The sequence below is a fragment of the Apostichopus japonicus genome, chromosome 2, assembly GCF_037975245.1.
Source record: "Apostichopus japonicus isolate 1M-3 chromosome 2, ASM3797524v1, whole genome shotgun sequence".
Classification (NCBI taxonomy): Eukaryota; Metazoa; Echinodermata; class Holothuroidea; order Aspidochirotida; family Stichopodidae; genus Apostichopus; species Apostichopus japonicus.
Window position 1 is genome coordinate 17050247 of NC_092562.1, and position 19737 is coordinate 17069983.

The 19737-nt window shown below is 39.9% G+C and overlaps 1 protein-coding gene across 2 annotated transcripts in view; it reads right to left on the bottom strand.

The window, feature by feature from the left end:
• Window positions 1–19737, bottom strand: part of LOC139980264 (zinc finger SWIM domain-containing protein 5-like) — a 78785-nt gene that overhangs the window by 7244 nt on the left and 51804 nt on the right. The window contains exons 3-13 of one of the 2 annotated variants that reach the window (XM_071991817.1): window positions 18145–18323; window positions 17590–17738; window positions 16233–16383; window positions 10010–10177; window positions 9570–9728; window positions 6414–6551; window positions 4817–5026; window positions 3793–4140; window positions 3061–3196; window positions 2428–2585; window positions 141–930 (exon numbers count right to left, since the gene is read on the bottom strand). In XM_071991817.1, the coding sequence (XP_071847918.1) occupies window positions 141–930; window positions 2428–2585; window positions 3061–3196; window positions 3793–4140; window positions 4817–5026; window positions 6414–6551; window positions 9570–9728; window positions 10010–10177; window positions 16233–16383; window positions 17590–17738; window positions 18145–18323 (2586 nt within the window). Of the gene's footprint in view, window positions 1–140; window positions 931–2427; window positions 2586–3060; window positions 3197–3792; window positions 4141–4816; window positions 5030–6413; window positions 6552–9569; window positions 9729–10009; window positions 10178–16232; window positions 16384–17589; window positions 17739–18144; window positions 18324–19737 lie in introns of both variants that reach the window. The other variant, XM_071991808.1, reaches the window with a different exon arrangement.

Below are 19737 nucleotides of genomic sequence, written 5' to 3' on the forward strand. Positions count from 1 at the left end.
TTTGCACTTCAAAATGCTATAACTTTTACAGTGTCCTATGCAATATTTTCGAGAAAAATACAACAAAATACTTGAAACCATTGTTTGCTATTTTACCGAAATATCCCCCCCCCCCCGGGTAATTGAACTACTTCTCTCACCTGTGTAGGACGTCTGCTAAAACCGAGGCACACTTGACGCTTTTCACAACCAGTGGGATCATGTTACTAAGTTGACCTTTGCCCAGGGAGTGGCTGAGGGCACATGCCCAGAATACATCATTAATGGCAGGGTGGGCATCCTGGTTGTACCCGAGCGAGAGGTTCCTCATCGCGAGAACAGCTAGATCATAAGCGTGGGTAGGGTAGCCCCGGTGTTCCATGTACCGTGCTATCGTAAACAGTTGCTGCGAGTTCATGGCGCCCGCTGAGGCGTCCACCACGATCTGATACGCCGCTTTGAAAGCCACCGGGTCCTTCTCACACAGAGTTAAAGCACACAGTGCGCAGGAGGGCGGGTCCTTGGCGGCACACTGCAAGGCCACGCTCCTGGCGCAACGGGCCAGCTCCTCCTGCTGGCGATAGTTCAGATTCAACCTCACGGCCGTGTTCGGAGCGATGACCGTGCTGGCCACCACCGTGGTGGCCTCCGTCGGGGTGAAGAGCGTGTACCACGATTGCATGATGGTGATCAGGGCGCTCACTCCTATTTCGGTGGCGCACTGGACCATCCATCGGACGATGTCCGCACGTCCCCAACTTCTATTGGCAAGCGTCATCCCCATAATGTGTAAACCGAGTTCAAAGGTGGCCTTGAGCAGCGTGTAGTGGGTGATACCATCTACGGGGGTCGCGACCTTGTAAGCCTCCTGCGCCAGCTTGAAGAGTTGCGATGCACTGTGGATATGCCTCTGGGCCGCCTCCAGCACGCTTCTTAACCGTTTCATGTTGTCTGAAAAGTTCAAAACCAAAGCAGTGATGGTAAAAGTTGCAAACATACAAACATTGATGTTCACTATAACATAGTAATTTTTTGTCCAATTATATAAGATGGAATTGTTTTATGAAGCTCAAAATAGTTGAGAATTCTCTGTGAGTATTCCGTGACTTATTGAACTATTCCTGCAGGACATGTTGTCACCAACAATATATCTCTTGTAAAAACAAAACAAGTAAAGCAACTTCCGCATAACCTTACTAGGTGCAGCATTGCTAGCACTAAGGCAAACGTCCCTTCAGACCAATTAATTTGGTCTGTGCACAATTCTCTACATTTTGTATATTAACCCAACTTTTCCCTCGGATTGCTTCGCCATTCAAAGAATGGTAATTTCTCTAAGGACGAATTAACAAAATACCCCAACCTTCTGGTGAGACAAATACAGAAAACAAGAACAAAAATACTTTGAATGACTGAATGACTGTGCTAAAACATGAAAACAATTTCCCTTAATAAACTGTACAACGAAAGAGTATTGTATAAAGACAAATAATTCCACATGAATACTGCAAACTAATGTGTTCAGGTCAAATTGAGAGTGATGGGGCATGGACTCTGTGTGTGTTGGGGGTCAGGGGTGGGGGGAGGGGTGGGTTGGAGCAGTTGTTATTGTTGTTTCAGTCTTGTTTTTTATGAAATATTCCTTTATGTTCAATGCTGAAGAAGATATCCTGACAACATTACATGATCCAAGATTAACCTTTGAAATTAGAGGTTACTAAATTTTCTTCTTGTTTTTTTCTTCTTCTAATGAGTAGATTTATTGGCGATTCTCAGCAAACTAACTATAACTAACCCATTCTTTTGCAAACCTACTCACAATAAGATTCCAATCAACTTTAATATCGTATTGAATTTAAGCCAACAATCGCTTGATGATGTAGCAATTTTAAGCAACAAAATATGGAAAAGGAAAACAAACTTGTGCACCATAATCACTTGTGTACTAGACCACATGACATGGTATTAATATCTTGACAGCACAATTTAAAGACCTCCTCCCTCTGGTTCCTGGTAACACACATGTTCATTCTAAAATCCAAACTCTCCCTTGACAAGGTTGACTTTGTGAGCTTGGAGGAGGCCTCTGCTTTGGTAAGTGGGGAATAGGGGAGGGAGGGGCCCTCTAAGAAACCAGGTGGCTAGAGTGCTTGGGAGAGAAACCTATCTGCAGGTGACTACAGAGTCAATGGGTGGGCTCTATGTGGTTTCACCCAGGGGATGCAGGTGAAAGGTCTGGGGCAACCCTCTGGCTGAAGTCAAGCTCTCCCCTACTGCTTCCATCTGTTGAAAGTCACTGTCTATATTTTTGCTTACCTAAATTCCCCCACCCCCCTGGCCCCCCCCAGTTTTATTATTATCGGTTTTTCCCAACCTGAAGGGGGGGCTCTACTCATCCATTTCCTCCAAATGAGTGACATAGTTAGTTAGTTAGTTCATACACGTTACCTTTTGCTGCAGACATCATACAACTTGCCAATTGGCACTGCTGCGATTCAATGTGTCCAATCACGAACCAGTGTGGATAGCGTCCCATCAGAACGGCATTTACGCTGCCCGATAGGCTTGAATCTGAGCTGTTAGAGGAGTCTTCCAAAATAGGTAACCTACAGGGTCAAGGAAGAGTAAGAGATGTTTGGAATCTTTCCTGATCCAGAAGGTTGTGCATACGCTATAAATCACTATTTGCACATACGCTATAAATCACTATCAGCACATACGCTATAAATCACTATCAGCACATATGCTATAAATCACTATCAAGGCTATACATCACTTTCAGCACAAACGTTGTAAATCATTTTCAGCACATATGCTATAAATCACTATCAGCACATATGCTATTAAACAATATCAGCACATATGCTATAATCACTATCAGCACATATGCTATAAATCACTATCAGAACATACGCTATAAATCACTATCAGCACATATGATATAAATCACTATCAGCACATACGCTATAAATCACTAAAAACAGGAGCCTTGGTAAGATTTGATGACAGTTCTAATGGTTGGAGGGATGGGGTGAGGGAGGGGGGGGGTGAGTCCATGTGAAGTGGAAGGATGCGTCTTACCTTAATGCCCTTAAGCCAACCTCATATGCAAGGTCTTCATTGTGTGGAAGGAGACCCTGAAATAGATACCTGCCAAAGGTGTGCAGTGGAACACTCTCAGGTGGTACATTTAAACCAAGACCGCTCAAAGGACCACCTGCAAAAAAAAAAGAATGAAAATAAAAATCAAATACAAAAATAGTGGCTATATTTGGAATCAATGGAATGAACACGAGAACATTCAAAAAATTGTTCTTTTATAAATTTGCAAACCATTTAATAAGAAGAAGGAGTGATAATTATGCTCTTTTGACTCTGCAACCAAACAACATGCAAATCATAAAATGTGTTTGAATGATAAACAAAATGTTATGAGAAGAAAACAAAAATTTCTGTTCTTGGAAGATAACTCTGCTTCTTGACAAAAACTGATTTGCACCTCAGATAGGCAGTAAACTAGATTTAAATACATACAAGCATTAATGAGATTCACATATCCAACAGGTCAAATCAAGAACTGGTTTTGTTGTGTTTTTTTTATTTTTCCTTTACTCCAGTTTTTTTTAATGACCAAATACTTCTTTTGAAGCAGCAAAACCCAAGTTTGGTTAATAAATTGAGGAACTGTCCCCTAAAGACCAGAAAACACTCCCCGACTAACTCAGCACATTGTTTCAGGTGACACATTACAGACGACTCTGTAGAGCTCGACATCGCACGCTCTGTGCGAAAAAACGTCAGACGGATGCTCACCTTCCATGAGGGTTCTGACTTGTTTCTGTAACACCTCAACCAGCCTCTCGTCGAGGGGTATATCTCTGTGTCTTTTAATTAGTTCTTCTTCGGCTCGGCAGGCTTTGTCTTGTGCGTAGAGGCCCACGGGCATATTGCGCTGTTGCCCGAGGCCGATCAGGACCACCTCGTAGGCCATGGTGAGGTAGGAGTCACAGCAGTCACGGAAGCCTTGTACGGGCAGGTGGCGATAGTGAACAGTTGAAGAAGGGCTTACATTTGCATTGGAATTACTGGAATGAGAATTGCTTTGTTGGTGACTGGTAGTGTTGTGGCTATTGGCAGTGGAATTTGAATGACTGGATGATGCTACCGAGAAACAAAAGAAAAAAGAAATAATTAGAACAGGTGGGTAAAGAAGGTGAACGAGGGACAGGGCAGGAGGGGGAGGGGGATAATAGGACAGGTACTTAATAGATACAAGGTCCATTATGGCAGGATGTCTTGCTTTACCATTACATATATATTTCTTTTTTATTCTGAAAATAATGGAAAACCCCTCCACTAATCACAAAAAAAGTGACTTCTATTTTAAATCTGTGATTCTCACATCACAAATGGAAAGCTTGTTCTACCTTTTGGTTCATTCGATGACAATACCAATATTTGACGTGAGTGAACTGTGTCTCATATATGCAAATGACGCTATACCTATGTTATGACAGCCCCATCATCTCGAAATGTGTGACATTCTTGAAATGTTTGCACACCACCAAATGGACTGTAAATGTTCATGGTTCATGCAAATGTGACCCTATTGTAAAAAAAAAAATTATCTTAAAAGTACCTCATCTTATTTTACAACTCATCTGCCCCCTATGATGTCACTTACCCTTCAATCATATAATTCTGACTTTAAATTGTTCTTTTTCGATAAAATAGGCTAATTAGATGTGGTTTGTTGCCTGTTGATGCAGAAACTGTAAGGGAAATAAAACTAGTTTCTGCCACCAGAACATTCCCTTCTTTTAATTGGAAGACCTACCTTTACTAGACTGGCTTTTTAAATCTTCCTCTGGGACAGTGGAGGCTTCTAAGAGGGTGTTGATTAGACAACCGATTGGATTTAATGGATGGCCCACCCATGCCTCCGGCGCCGCTCTAGAAGAGGACGTGGAACCAAAGAGACCATTTGAAAGATCGTTGAGGACAGATGAATTTTGGACCGATTTCCTATACTTCGACTTTCTGCTGCCTGCTGTGAAAGTGAGATACGATAGAAATAGAGAACTTGAATGTAAAGGCCGACGACAAGAATGTTGTATTGATCCTTAATATGAGGAGGGTGTACTGAAAGCAACCATTTACAGGTCAAAAATGATCTTATATTGCATAACAGGATGGCCTACTGTATACTTTAATGCAGCAGTTTGTACAAATATCCATTAATCTTTTCAGTAATATACCACTGATGGTATATATTGAAACTGTTTTTAAACTGCTACACAAAATATGAACAAATTTTTCCCTTCATATCTCACTAGTTTCGACACTGTCGTCCGCAATTAACATTCAACTTTTCTTCGAATATCCTTTATGATGACAACTGTGACACACCATGAGCAAATGCAATTTTTGTACATGGACTAGTTGTGCGAAACTTTGAAGAAAATGGCTGTTTGTACAATTTTACTGGCCCGAAATCCTCTAAATTCACTTTTGTACAAGTGTCAAAAATGTTTCAGTTTGTATACAAAAGCTGCAGTTTTTAAGTACCATTTATACCAAAGATAAAAGGTATGATTTTAAACAAAAAGACAAAAGAGATATTTAACAGTCCTATTAAATTCTAACGCCATTTTTTCCACTCGGACTATTTTAACGACATATGGACCAAAAACGGAGATATTATGAACTTAAAATAAAATAAAATATAATAAAATAAAACTGTTAGCAAACTGCTTATCCACTAGAGAGCCTGTGTAGGAGAATGTGTAAAAGTAAGTTGGCCTGATGTGTCGTGAGGTATTATGAACTTGGCCTGACATTTCATGAACTTGTACGCTATCAGTAATTACTGTAAATACTAGCTGTATAAAATTTTCATGAACCCTGTGCACTTCTCACCACATAACTCAAAGAAGTTAAATCATCCAATGTTATTTGTTCATTCTGAATCGGCAGGTATTTCCCCTGAACGGTTAGTTGTCGATGAATTACTTCGTCGTCGATGGTTCTTACACAAAAAAGCTCACAGACTAAACATCTCTGCATTGACGGTGTGATAGATCCAGACTTTACTACCGACATTTTACTTTGGAAAACTCTCTCAAGTTTTTTAACATTCCCATCATATTTTGAGCTAAACATTATGATGTAAATCCAACCAGCTGCTTAAACTAGGTAAACACGCGTAAGCCACATTTAAGAAAAATTAATATAGTGTGAGTCTACGTCATCTTCTTTTACTAGTCCGTCGTTTCTTACCGTTTCTCGGGATTGCCTGAGGAGCAGAAGATTAAAATGTTGTAAAAACCGTCACCCTACGACAGATTTCCGTTGTTAGGCTCTTACCTACTAGAAGACTAGCCACTGTAAGAGAGTAAAATAAATTTTCCAAGGTATCAAGAAATGAAATTTACCTTGCTTGATTTGTCTGAGGTAGTCTTTTTGCACTTTCTTGAGGTGTCTGATTATTGAAACGGCGAGGCGGAGGGCCTCTCGAGTATAACCGTGGGACCTGAGGGCGTCTACTCTTGCACAGGCCGTCGGAAAATGTTCTACGAAAAGGAAGAGGAGAATAATGACGCATTACTCGAGGAAATTCACCGTCATGCGGGAGAGTTTGGATATCTCCAGGGGTACGGTACCTCGACATACTCCCCCAAAGTTCTGAAACATGAGTTGCTCTACAAAATATAGTGCAGAGGCACGTCAAAGAAACAATGATCGGTCAAGAGGATTTTGCATTTTCAATTTTTAGACTTGGGCATCCTCTTTGTGGATGTAGATGTTAACATTAAACAGGGATTGAGAATTAAACATATTCTCTTTCATTCCATCCTATATATATATATTTTAAAATATATATTTTCTATTTGCTAGATTTGCCCAACCCTGTCATATTTTTTTCTTATCACAACCAAGCCATATTTTCTGTTGGCTTACCTACCTAGCACTAATTCAGAACCCATTTAAGGTCATTACATTACAAGGTCATTGTAGCCCAATTTATTTGTTGTCATGTCGTGACAACTCCAGAGAGGTGGGGGCAACCCTCAACTCTTGCTTGTCTTCACCATAAAGGTGATTATTTACTGCAGAGCATACAGTCACATCAAGATGCAATAAAGGGATTGCTAGCAATAAAGTCAAACTTTTGCTAGCTTACCATATGCCATGATATATAGCCAACAGATGGTAATGCCCAGCCAATAAGAAGGTTGTAACATGTACTAGTAGGTACATTCAGTTTAGCCACAACCTTAAACATATGGTAGTTGGGCAGGGTTCGGTTTCTTCCGGAAGAAACCTATTTCTTCCGGGGACGTGGAAGAAACTGGAAGAAACCTGTTTCTTCCAGGTTTCTTCCAGTTTCTTCCGGAAGAAACTGGAAGAAACCGGAAGAAACTGTGAAAATTGGCATATAGGCAGCACAGCCCACATACATGATAAAGAGACAAATAGCTTACCAACATCTGACTGAAATGCATACCATTGAAACCATCAAAATATGATATTTTGTTTTGATTATAATTTAGGGCTGTTTTGCTACACCAAATGATGTTTGCTTATAAATCACATTTATTGAAGACTACTTATCATCTCACGATACCCCCATCAACCAGAATTGCATAACTGGCCATGCTGTATGAATGATTAACCTGGATTGGCCCATGCACTGAGGATTTAATATGTACACCAAGAAAATAGCTGACCAATATCTGTTAGATTTAGGCAATAGTTTAATTTCTGCAACTCCCTAAATTACAACTTGTAGTTAACAGGAGGACTTGTCATCCCAACAGCAAAAAGAACAAAAATCCACAATTAAACACAGCTGGCCACGAGCCAGCCCTCATTTGACACTACAACTTCCAGTCGAATCTGTAACCCTCATGTCTTGACTTCAATCTCCACAAAATATGGTCATAGTGTTCAATGTAATGGTAGTAATGAGTGTGCATTGTCGTAGGCCTACACTAGTTTCCAGGGAACACTTGCCCGGTTGCCCCTCCACTCAGAAACTATTTTTTAACTTAGAACTGGACTATAATCAGGACCATTCTGGTCTGCAAAATATTGCTTACCCATTGTTGTTCCCTGATTTGTCCAATGCTAGTAGCCTAGTGCTATATTGTGTACAGTATATGCTGGAGGCAGGCCATGTGCCCCAAACCTAGATATAGACTACCTAGATGACACTATAGTGCTTCTTGTCCATTTATTACTTAGTTAGAAATCATTGCAGGTTGTTATGAAACTTTATCAACAGTTTTTCCCCAAAAAATGAGTTTCTTCCATTTTGTCCGGAAGAAACTGGAAGAAACCTATTTCTTCCAAGTGGAAAAAACGGTGGTTTATTCTGCGGTTTTTTTCCACCCCCGGAAGAAACCTGCGAACCCTGTAGTTGGGTTTTTTTGCTTTCGTGCGAGTGTTACCTTTCTAATTGAGCAATATCTGCATAACTTAACCCAAATTAACTCCATGGAAGTTACCAGTCACAATGACCTACTCTGATGTATGAGAGGCCAATTCAGGCACATTTGTACTAGTAAGTGCCAGGTCCTCTTATGTAAGACATGCTTGTACCATTATAGTGTTCACTTCCTCCAATCTCTGATGTGTCTGTACTTGTGTATTCTCAGGTCCTCTTATGTCAGACATTTTCATACCAGTGTAGTGTTAAGGTCCACCAACGTCAAACCAGGTTTACCAACGTCAGGTTCACCAACGTCAGGTTCACCAACATCAGGTTCACCAACGTCACCCTTGTGTGGTGTTCAGGTCATCATATGTGACACATGTGTCTGTACCTGTGTCGTGTTATGGTCCTCATAATGTAAGACATGTGTCTGTACCTGTGTAGTGTTATGGTCCTCATAATGTAAGACATGTGTCTTTACCTGTGTAGTGTTAAGGTCCTCATTATGTAAGACATGAGTCTCTCCTTGTGTAGTGTTCAGGTCCTCATATGTCAGACATGTGTCTCTCATTGTGTAGTGTTCAGGTCCTCATATGAGACACATGTCTGTACCTGTGTAGTGTTAAGGTCCTCTTATGTGAGAATGTGTCTGTACCTGTGTAGTGTTCAGGTCCTCATATGAGACACATGTCTGTATCTGTGTAGTGTTATGGTCCTCTTATGTGAGAATGTGTCTGTACCTGTGTAGTGTTCAGGTCCTCATATGTGAGCCATGTGTCTCCCATTGTGTAGTGTTCAGGTCCTCATATGTGAGACATGTGTTTCTCATTGTGTAGTGTTCAGGTCCTCATATGAGACACATGTCTGTACCTGTATAGTGTTAAGGTCCTCTTATGTGAGAATGTGCCTGTACCTGTGTAGTGTTCAGGTCCTCATATGTGAGACATGTGTCTCTCATTGTGTAGTGTTCAGGTCCTCATATGTCAGACTTCTTCATAGCTCCCAGTTCCTTCTATATCTGTATGCCACTGGAAGTATCATTCTCTGCTCAGAGAGCAACATTAACCAATTTTGTTGCCATGGTATCCAATTCCTATTTCCTCTTCAAGGTGTTGTGCAGATACATTCGAAAACGGTATCCGAGGCGACTTACCATTCCACAGAGGATACCCTTCAGCATCGAACCTTCCCTGCTCGGTCTCATGTAGACCGCAATAGAAGTTGTTGTTCAATATGGCTTGTAGATGCAGGTTGGACCACTCTAACAAACATGCTTCCATAGCACGATCAAATATTGTTCTCGGTTTTTCACCTGATGACGCAAAACAAAAGATGTAGGGGTTGAACAGATTCATGCATATTCATGAGTGAACAACACAAATGGGTCTCATTTGCTGTCTAACATAATCTACTTTGTATTATTTCAGTAAACCTACGTGTCATCAACAAAGATTTGTGAATACATTTACGCTGTGACTTCTATAAATATTCAGAACATTTTGGCAGTAATGTTGATAAAAGTGATGAACTTGAGACACCAGGGGAATAACTCTGGCTTTAATAACAGATCTGCATAAATCACTAGGCTCTTACCTGCTTGGTTTTGTATTGCACCTGGTCCCTGATTTAAAGTACTTCTAGCGTCTGCATCTTCCAAAGGGCAAAGGTCGTTGCCGCTCCACTGTATCAGTTGCACTTTCCAGAGTTCTTTGTCTGCATGGCTGTAGCCTGGATTCATGACGACCACCATCCACAGAAGACCTGGGGTTAGACAAAAATAGGCAAAAAAAACAGGAATATTGAGAAAAAACAATTCTGAGATGCCTTTCTCTCATTCCCCATTTAAAATCTCTTTTAATCCATGCACATCCCTCCCCCCCCCCTCCCCCACCCCCTCATTTTTTCATTTTGGTGATCATTACTGGCTTCACAATCCCCGGAGTCAAGATTTTAGAGATGTTATTAAGTCAACAAACAAGGTAAAGGAAAGACCGAGATTCATGAAATTTCAAAATTCAAAAATATTCACCGACGGAATATGCTGCGTTTCCACCTGGTAGTTTATCAATTGCTCCATCGCAAGCAAACGTCTACCACAAGCATGAGATTAACCACAACATATAAACAAACATTAATATGAGCGTGGAAGACTGAGTAGGTTAATTATCTTGCTCACAATACAAAGTGCTGTAAATGAGGTCATTGAAGATGTTGTATCCAACTGTGGTTGGGAAATGTTGTCAAGTGCTAAAAGTTTATGGAATACTCTAGTTATATTTGTAAACAACACACTGACTGTGTATTTCTTGCCGCCTGCAACATATATTAATACAAACGGCCGATGTATGGTTTTGAAAATTGATGCTGTGCTACTGAACTGTACTTCATTTGCATAACAGCAGAAAGAGAGAGAGAGACCTATGGCACCTCTGCGCAAGCAACACATTTATTCTTGAGTTGGATAGAACGGTAAAACCAGAGTGCTAAGGTTGTGGGGAGACAGGTAAGTGAGGAGTGCAGTAAAATCATCTGAGCCAACTATGTTTGTTGGGGATCTTGAGTGTAAACAAGAACATAAACATAACATGCCTGCCTCTTATAGAAGAAGAGTGCTGTGTGTCTCTTGTGTCCCCATCGTGGGTTACGGGAAATTAATTCTTTGGGACAATATGGAGAACGGTGAGCCTTGGTGCCTCAATGACGCCACACTACAAGCGCCAATGGCATGCACCTTCTGGGCTTTTATTTACAAGTCATGAATTTGGAGAGCAAGAGGGGTTTTGAATAACACCAGACAGCGAGGAAAGAGAGAAAAAATTGCTCAAAGGCAATGCTTTCCACCTAAAATTCACTCTTGGTTTCTGAAAATTTTGGCAAATATGGATTCTTCATATTTTGAAGGAGAAAAGGGTTAACTTTTGTTTTTTCTGTTTTCTTTAGTTTTTCTTCACAATTTTTCTGCACAGTTTCCTGTCGTTCGATCTGGAGACGCTTCATCCGAAACTCAATGTTTAATAATTTTACTTTGATTCTTCCATTAACTTGCTCCTCCTCGGCATTTGGGCATAGCCAAGTGTTGAAGAATAATTCACAACGTTTAAGCAGCTGCTAACGTGTGAACACACAGCTACCCCTCGAACTCGAGGCATCTAACTGATCTCCTCGGTTATCAGTTATGGTGACTAGCATATAGGCATATAAGGTTCATGGTTACCTAATATCCTATTTTGAAAGAAGAAACATGCTACAAATTATCTCTTAAACCTAGATGGTTTCTTAATTATCTCTTTTCTTTTTCTTTTCCTACTTTAACCACCAATTTTTTGCTTCTCAATCCTAAAAAATCTGCCTGCAATGATAGCATCTGACCATCTGACAAGACCCTAAGCATGTCGATCCACCCTGTAACCCAAAATCTTCAAAAAACAAACAACAGCGGCGGCAAGAGGCAATCTCTTCGACCTCGCTCACTGACTTAGATTTAACCTAAATGAGAAAACTGCTGAATCTCTTTAGCAGATCTGCAATTCACAGCATTGAGATTTTCCTCCATAATTTTGGGCAAATTTCCTCCAGAGAATTTCAAATCAAATTCCTTTAAAAGAAGATTTCTTCCACTAATGCTTTCAAATCAAGCCCTTCGTTGTTTTTCCCCCCCCCCCCCTCCATTCTATCGTCGTCGTGCGATGAAAAAAAATTCAGACGGAGAAAGAAGAGAAAGAGAAAAAGAAGGAAAAAAAGGAAAAAAAAGGCCCTCTGTCAAAAATAAAACAAAAAAGAAGAGAGAGAGGTAGGAAACGACTCGTAATGTGCAAGCTTGTGTAAGCATGTGCGGTTTAAGCAAAATTTATCCCCTGACTTGCCACTGATAGCCTTGTGAAAGTTAAACCATTCCCCACGGCAACCGGTGCGACAGCCACTGAGCCTCTCGGCAAAAACTTGAGGCCTACTGGACTTTGCCCGTGCATAATTAATGGCAGAAATATTCTCAAATTAAGGTAAAATGGGCTTAAGGATCTGGTCAGGAGAAGCCACAAAAAATGTGGTGTGAGGAGTCGGAGGGAATCTAATGAGGAGACAATCAATTCCTGTATGCATCGGCAAACGCTTAAGCCGGGCCGTTAATTTTTTTTCGCCTGACAGGAGTAAACGAGAAGAAGGGAATTTTAACGACAGTGTCACTATCGGAGCTTAGCCTAGAGCACACGACAGGGGTTTGAGAAAGGTGAGATAATACGAGCAGTTGGGAGGCGAGATGGGTCTTCGATTGGAAGGATATTCCGTGACCACGCTCGCTGACACGTATAGCTGGGTGAAATCACCACTACTACAAGTGGACAAGAATGACAAAGAAGAAAGAGGAAGAGGAAAGAAGAGATGGTGGGTGGACAGGAAGTTGGATGGCTCTGAGATTGGGGAAGCTTTACTTTATCTGGTCAATTCTGAGGACTCTATATCTCTTTTTCGGCACTGGATGGAGAGGTTTGGAAGTAAAATTGGCAAGGTTTTTGATTTGTGGCTACTCGACTGAGCACAAAATTATTGTAACTGTCGTTTTAAAAGAATTTCCGGCAGTTTTGCCTGGACCATATTGATTACTCGTCACAAAACGATTTGCATATTGATTCAAATAAACACAGCCCCGGAGTATTACATTTCGCATTTGCTCATCAAACAGATATATATCACTTTAATGATGACATTCAATTCTAAACGTTAGCCAACATCTTCTTTTTTTTAAGTAGTTTTTATAGGTTTTTTTTTTATTTTTTTAAGTAGTTTTGATAGGTTTTGATGTGTTGAAATATTCAACTTGGCATTGCACCGAGAAAAGTGGGAAAATGCATCAGGGGTAAAACGGCATCAAAGATCCAGGGAAACTTGGAAGCCAGCTAGGTTCATTGAATCAACTTTTCATCTCAAATATTTCCATCATAAATCTATAAGTTTCATTTCATGAACAACTGTTTCCACAAACATACATAAACTATTTGTGTGTGAGATTGCTGTCACATATATTAGGTATCCCCGCATTTATCCATCCCTTTGGGTAATTTTGGATGAAGTATTATGAAAATATTATATGTTTTTACAGACCCACATCTTCAAGTTAAATTGCCTAGTGCACAAAACACTCGCAGACAGTGACTAATTCATTGCAAAGTTTGGCTGTATACATGTGCCATCCACTGTAATCTTCTTTTTGAAAAAGATAAATAAGCCACAGAAATATTGATGATCCTTCCTGTAGAAGTGGAACAAACCATTACCCCCTCTCCCCCCCCCCCCCCCCGCGACTTCACCTCTAACTCATGGAGTATCAGATCTCACTGTCACACAAGGACTAACTTCTATTTTAAATGTATTTCATCGTACACAGAAATGATAAATATAGAGATGCCTTCAATGTTTTAATCCACCTTTTAGTTGAACAACAACGTTTGCGTCTAAAAACTGTTTCCATATGGGAATAAAATTGAAATGAATGACTAAGTAAAAAATATCAAAATCACAGCTAACAATTTCTATGTAAACTCTGAAAGGAACAATTTTTGAACTGTTATTATCATAATAATGAATGATTTGCACGGATTACAGTCATTTCTTCTCAAAAAATCAACTCCAAACCTGACAAAAAGCTCTTTTCTCTTTTTTTCAAATTTCCTATCCTTCTTATTTTCTTCTTTAAAAAACATTAACTCTTCCCATTTAATTTTACCTCCCTTCGTACCAATCTTTCCTCCAATTTTATACTGAAAGACAGTCGCAATTATTAAATGCGAGCAGCTCCAATAATTTTGCCTGATATTACCTGAAATTTGCAACAACGAAAAAACTACAAAATACAATCTAATTATTACATCACAACTACTGTTTTCTTCATGAATAACCCTTTGTGTGTCTGCATGGAGAGAAAAGAAAAAGAAAAAAAAAAAAAAAAAACGCATGCTTCCCCTACAGTTTGTCTTTCATTTTGTTCCCCGTTTATTTTTTTGCCAGTGTGCTTTCTGTTTAATTTTTTTTAGTTTTTCTTCCTTTCCTTTCTGTTTTATTTCTTTTCCTTTTCACTTCCATCTTCTATTCCTGACTGAAGATGTGTTGAAATATTCAACGTGGCATGGCACCGAGAAAAGTGGGGAAACCTCATCAGGCGTAAAACGGCATCAAAGATCCATTTATCAGACGTATCATTATGCATATTAACGACGGTGGCGGTGGCAAGAAAATAAACTCCAACTTTTTTTACATGTAACTCTTATTAAAAGAACCCTTATATAGATGAAGGAAAAACGAAGTCGCTGAAGTACACACACACTGAAGTAAATGGAATCATGGCTAATACTGCTGCTACAGAGATGTGCTGGGCAGCTGACCAAACCATACTTTGACACGGCCAAAGGTCACACATTTCTCGTCACGATGAAAACCACTCGACTGGAAACTGAGGGTTTAAAGCCGGAGGCTAGCAGCGGAGCCTGCTATAGCTTCAGAGACAAAGGGGCACAGTTGGTTAAATTTTAAGAATAGGTGGGGAGGTGCTGACTTAAACCTTGATGTTTTTTTTTAAAAGTGTGAATGCCGACGTACCACTATTACATACGTAGAGAGAGAGAGATAGAGAGAGGAGGCTTGTGTGAGAGTAGTGAGCCGTGTGTTTGGCACAAGCCGGCAGAAGTCGGCATGCTGTAATAGGCAAACAAGAGTGCTTTCTAAATATGCTGGCAGTTTATGGCTGCTTGGGGTAACATGAGACCGCCAGTTTATGTTTGATAAAATGCATACGCATGCCGTGAAAGAGAAACCACCTGTGCCATCCTGTGATGGGGTATCTTAGGCAAAAAGTCTACACAATTCCATTGAATCTATAGATGAAGTAATGTGTGTTTTCATCAAATCTCGTCAACTATGTAAGTAATGGTGTGGTAAAGGAATGGGTATAGAATTTTGTTTTTTGTTATTGAGATGCTGGGTTGTGAGCAAGAAAGAAGCTGGGGGGGGGGGAGTGGTGGTTGATGAAAAGGAACTGAGTTGGTTGAGGCAATAAATTCAATTGCTAGAAAAACAAAAGCAAGAAAACGATGCTTCCACTTTGCGTTATACACACTAACAGTTCTAGTTTATGCATTGGGCACTGTACTGTAACAAACCTGTATTAACTTTTTTTTATCATCTTTTTATATTTTAGGGAGTGGGGATTGTTATGGAAAGGGTTGGGATTGAGTACTTCGCAAAGAAATAATATACAAATGCATCATTGCATCTCAGACAATTAAAAAACAATATACTTCATCAATAATTATTGAGATAATAGAAACCGTTTGCAAATATCGAGCAACTGGTGATCAATCTAAATTTGTGAAAACTTTAATTTATTCACAAAAAATTATAGAATTGACCTGTGCACAATGAACAAACTTTACCGTTATTAATTTGTATAAAATTCATGTATGTAAACTGGTACTTTTTTTTCTTTTAAAAAACATCAGTGTACGCATCTCATTTCTCCTAACTTCTCCTAATTATAGTTTAATAAGTTCAATTTCTTTAAATTCATTTAAGAAACATTTCTTTTTTTTCCTTTTAAGCAGTGTCCATTTTTACAAAGATGATTGTTGTATGAAGAATATGCAGAAGTTGTGGGGGGGGGGGGTTTGTGGTTGGGGTGGGTGGGGTTGGTGTTAAGTGCAGGTAAATCAGAATGAAATCTTAAAGAATCTGTCCCACTCAGTTGCCAATGTTTTAATCAGGTATATGGGGAATGTGCAAGAGTTAAGACAGGTGAGAGGGAGGAGGCTAAATATATTCCAAAGCTCACCTAATTGATCCCAAAGTTGCCGATGTTTGTCCGTCATGGGGGTACCCTGTTGCCTCCAGAGCTGTAACCTTGGATCCGCCATGAACTGTTCTGTTATAAGCGTCAGCATTCGAGCACCGTTAGAATCTCGCACCTGTAACATCTCTCGAACCTGTACAAATATTTGGAATGAACAGTTTGGGAGGTTAGCAAACCCTTTGGTAGCATAACAGAAATTGGAAAGTAAACTTTCCTAAAACAATATTATTTAGGTAGTTGGAACACACCAATTATCACCAGCCAATGCATAGGACCTTCATATGTCTGAAAATATCTGTAGAGGAATAATGCAAACGGTCAGTGGCCATTTTAAGGGATGTCTAGTATATTTGAATTGACACTGCTTGGATATCAGATTCATCTGTATCCAAAACTGCAAGAATCCCTCAAAGCAGGCCCATCAGCTTTGATCAAATACAGTACATAACCCAACATTTTGGAGGAGGAAGGACCATCTAGGGTAAGTTGGAAAATAAGGTTGAGGTAACAATAATATCAGAAGAGCAAATCAAAGCATTGTGAATCTGACCATTACCCAAAAAATGTATGTTCATATAGATACAGTGTTCACCCCAATAGCAACAACTGTTTTACATTGCTGTGGTGCTCACCCCAGTAGCAATGTTCTGTTTAACCCTGCTATGGTGTTCACCCAAGTAGCAATGTGTTTTACTCTGCTATGGTGTTCAACCCAGTGGTAACAACTGTTCTAACCTGCTATGTTCAGCCCAGTAGCAACAACTGTTTTACCCTGCCATGGTGTTCAAACCAGTTGCACTTTCACTGATACTCACCCCAATACCAGCCACTGTTTTGCCATGTCATGGTGTTCAATTTTACTACATGCATCTGTTTCAACATGTTATAGTTTTCACCTTAGTACCAGCCAATGTTTTGCGATGTCATGGTCTTCACATTAAGAGCTGCAGAAGTGCCATGCCATGGTGTTTTCTCCAGCGAGTAGCAGTTAATAACCTTATACATATATATATATATATATATATATGGTACGCCACAAAGTCTTCTGACTATGAAAGCATTGAATGGTTCGAAGAAATGCACAACGTGGCAAGGCTCTAACATCAGGTAAATAACTAAATAACTAAGAGCGATTCATCTGTAGCATTAAGAGTAAGCTTATCGTATTCCTTTCATTTGTGTTCCTTTCATTTGTGAATATCAGTTGAGCTAGCAGTGTAGTCACCTGTATTGGCAGACGAGGATGGATTCAAAAGTTTTTTTAACAACTGTGTACCAGAGGAAGCCACAGGTGTGAAGATGAGAACCGCCATTAGACGCTCATCAGAATTTGACTCACCTTTGCAAATAAAGAGTTAAGTTGCTTCCCTGAGTCATAGTAGCTGCCTTGCTGAAGGTACATCTTCACTTGCTCTAAAACTTGCTCTTCGTCCAGGTGCCAGCAATTCTCGTCTCCGATACTAGCACCTGCGGTAGGGTCTGGCGCACCTGTGGGTACGGGTAAAATAGAAAAGGATGGAGCCGGTCTTTGAGGGTGCACAGTGTTAAAAGATTACCAGGGCATACTAGACACAGTAAAATGAGGTGCTAAGGTTGTGAGGAGACAGGTAAAGGAGGAGCGAAGTAAATATGGGTAAACAGAAAAGGACGGTCTTGAATGCATCAAAGTTAGTAGATGTGCTATCCAAGGGGAACAATTTCTCCTGCAGCTGTTCAATTACATGAGTTCATAATATGTACGAGAAAGTGGTCGGAACAAGTCGAGTACGGGTCGCCATTTCTGGGTGTCTAGGCTAATTTGGGTGGTTTTGTTAATATATCTCCCTGAAAGCATCAAGATGCAGTAGATATAACAAGACATATTTATGAAAAGCTCTGGAATATTTCTCCTTACCTGCTACCTGGTTAATTTTTGACTTAGATTGGAGAATTTCGTCGGCGAGTTTCTGAGCGGTTGGCAAGACACTGGTATGGTGAGCTGAAATGAGATACTGGGCAAACTTCTGTAGCTGTTCTCGGTCCATTTGGAGTAGTGTCTCAGAAATGGGTAGCCTCAACTGTACATCTTTGGCCCTGCAAAAAGGAGGGGGAAAGGCAAAGGTTTACTCAGAGTAGAGAAGACAGAGATGGCAGAAAGTTTCATCAAGACAGCTCTTTTTGGTCTCCGTAATAAAAAACACAGGTGTCGGCTGTAAAATGAGGCCTGGTGAGGAGAGTGCTAAAATATTTCCGGATGATCTAAGACATGGCACGAGGGATGGCGAGATAACGGGTAAAGCGAGGCAGCTTATGAGGTAGGCCCCGGAGGATGACTTATAGCCAAGTTATATGACAGTAAGTTTAATTAATGACATCACTAAAACCTTTCATATGTAGATGATGTGGTGTTGGAAACCTGTCAGATGTGCTTGCCACATATTTGAGTGATCCTTTTGAGATGTTTGCCAAAGGATATTGGTGGATGGTTGAAAGATATCAAAGAAAGCCCAGTCATACAACTGATTAATAAATTACAGGTTGGAAATCTGAATCAGAAATAGCATGCAATTCCCAACATTTAAAACTGACAATACATATACAGTCGTTATTACAGAGATCTGTCTTCTAGCGTTATACGTGTAAAACCATAAATTTGTTTATTCTTGTTCATTTTCAAAATAACCTTCAAGCACAGGTCTGTAAAACTCTCATGACCATTTGAACTGGCTTTACTCTCTGAAACATGTGTAAATTGAAAATTAAAAGCAATCTTTTCCCCCACCCCCCACCCCCTTTTATTTTGCTTTTTTGTTTTTCTTGTTTCTCACACCTAAGTGGCTCACCTGAATGTCACACACCCACTGAAATATATATATATATATATATATATATATATATATATATACATACACAAACATGCAGAAAACTAATTCATTTGCAACTTGATTATATACACAGGCTCATTTTTCATGACAATCAAACAGACACAAACAAGTCACATTTCAACATACAGTATATGCATTCATGCATGCATGCATTCTTTAACATTTAAACACAGCTAATTCTATATGTAGCTGTTCTAGTCCACAGACTCTGAGAACTGAATTCAAAGTATTGTACGGTTACGGCTGCCTGACTTTGCATACTGTTTGATGTTCATTCGTATCGGGTTCGGATTGAATTTTTGTCAAGGTGCAAAAAGCTAAACTAAGTTTGTAGAAATCGTTCCCACTGTACACTGTCAATCTCATATTCCCACAACGTCATATGACTCTGAGATCTAGGTACATATAGGTTATGTAGGTATGAAGGTTTTTAGTCGGGAATATGAATTTGTGGAGTGAGTAGATGGGATTAACTAATCAACACTTGTGTTTTAAAGTCAACAAATATATTGTTACTAGTCTACCAAATTGTTACTATAGAAATGTATGTGCTTTTCAGTACAACTCCCGTCTTAATACAGGTTTCCACAGTCGCATTGTACACATGCTGTATCATTGGGAAC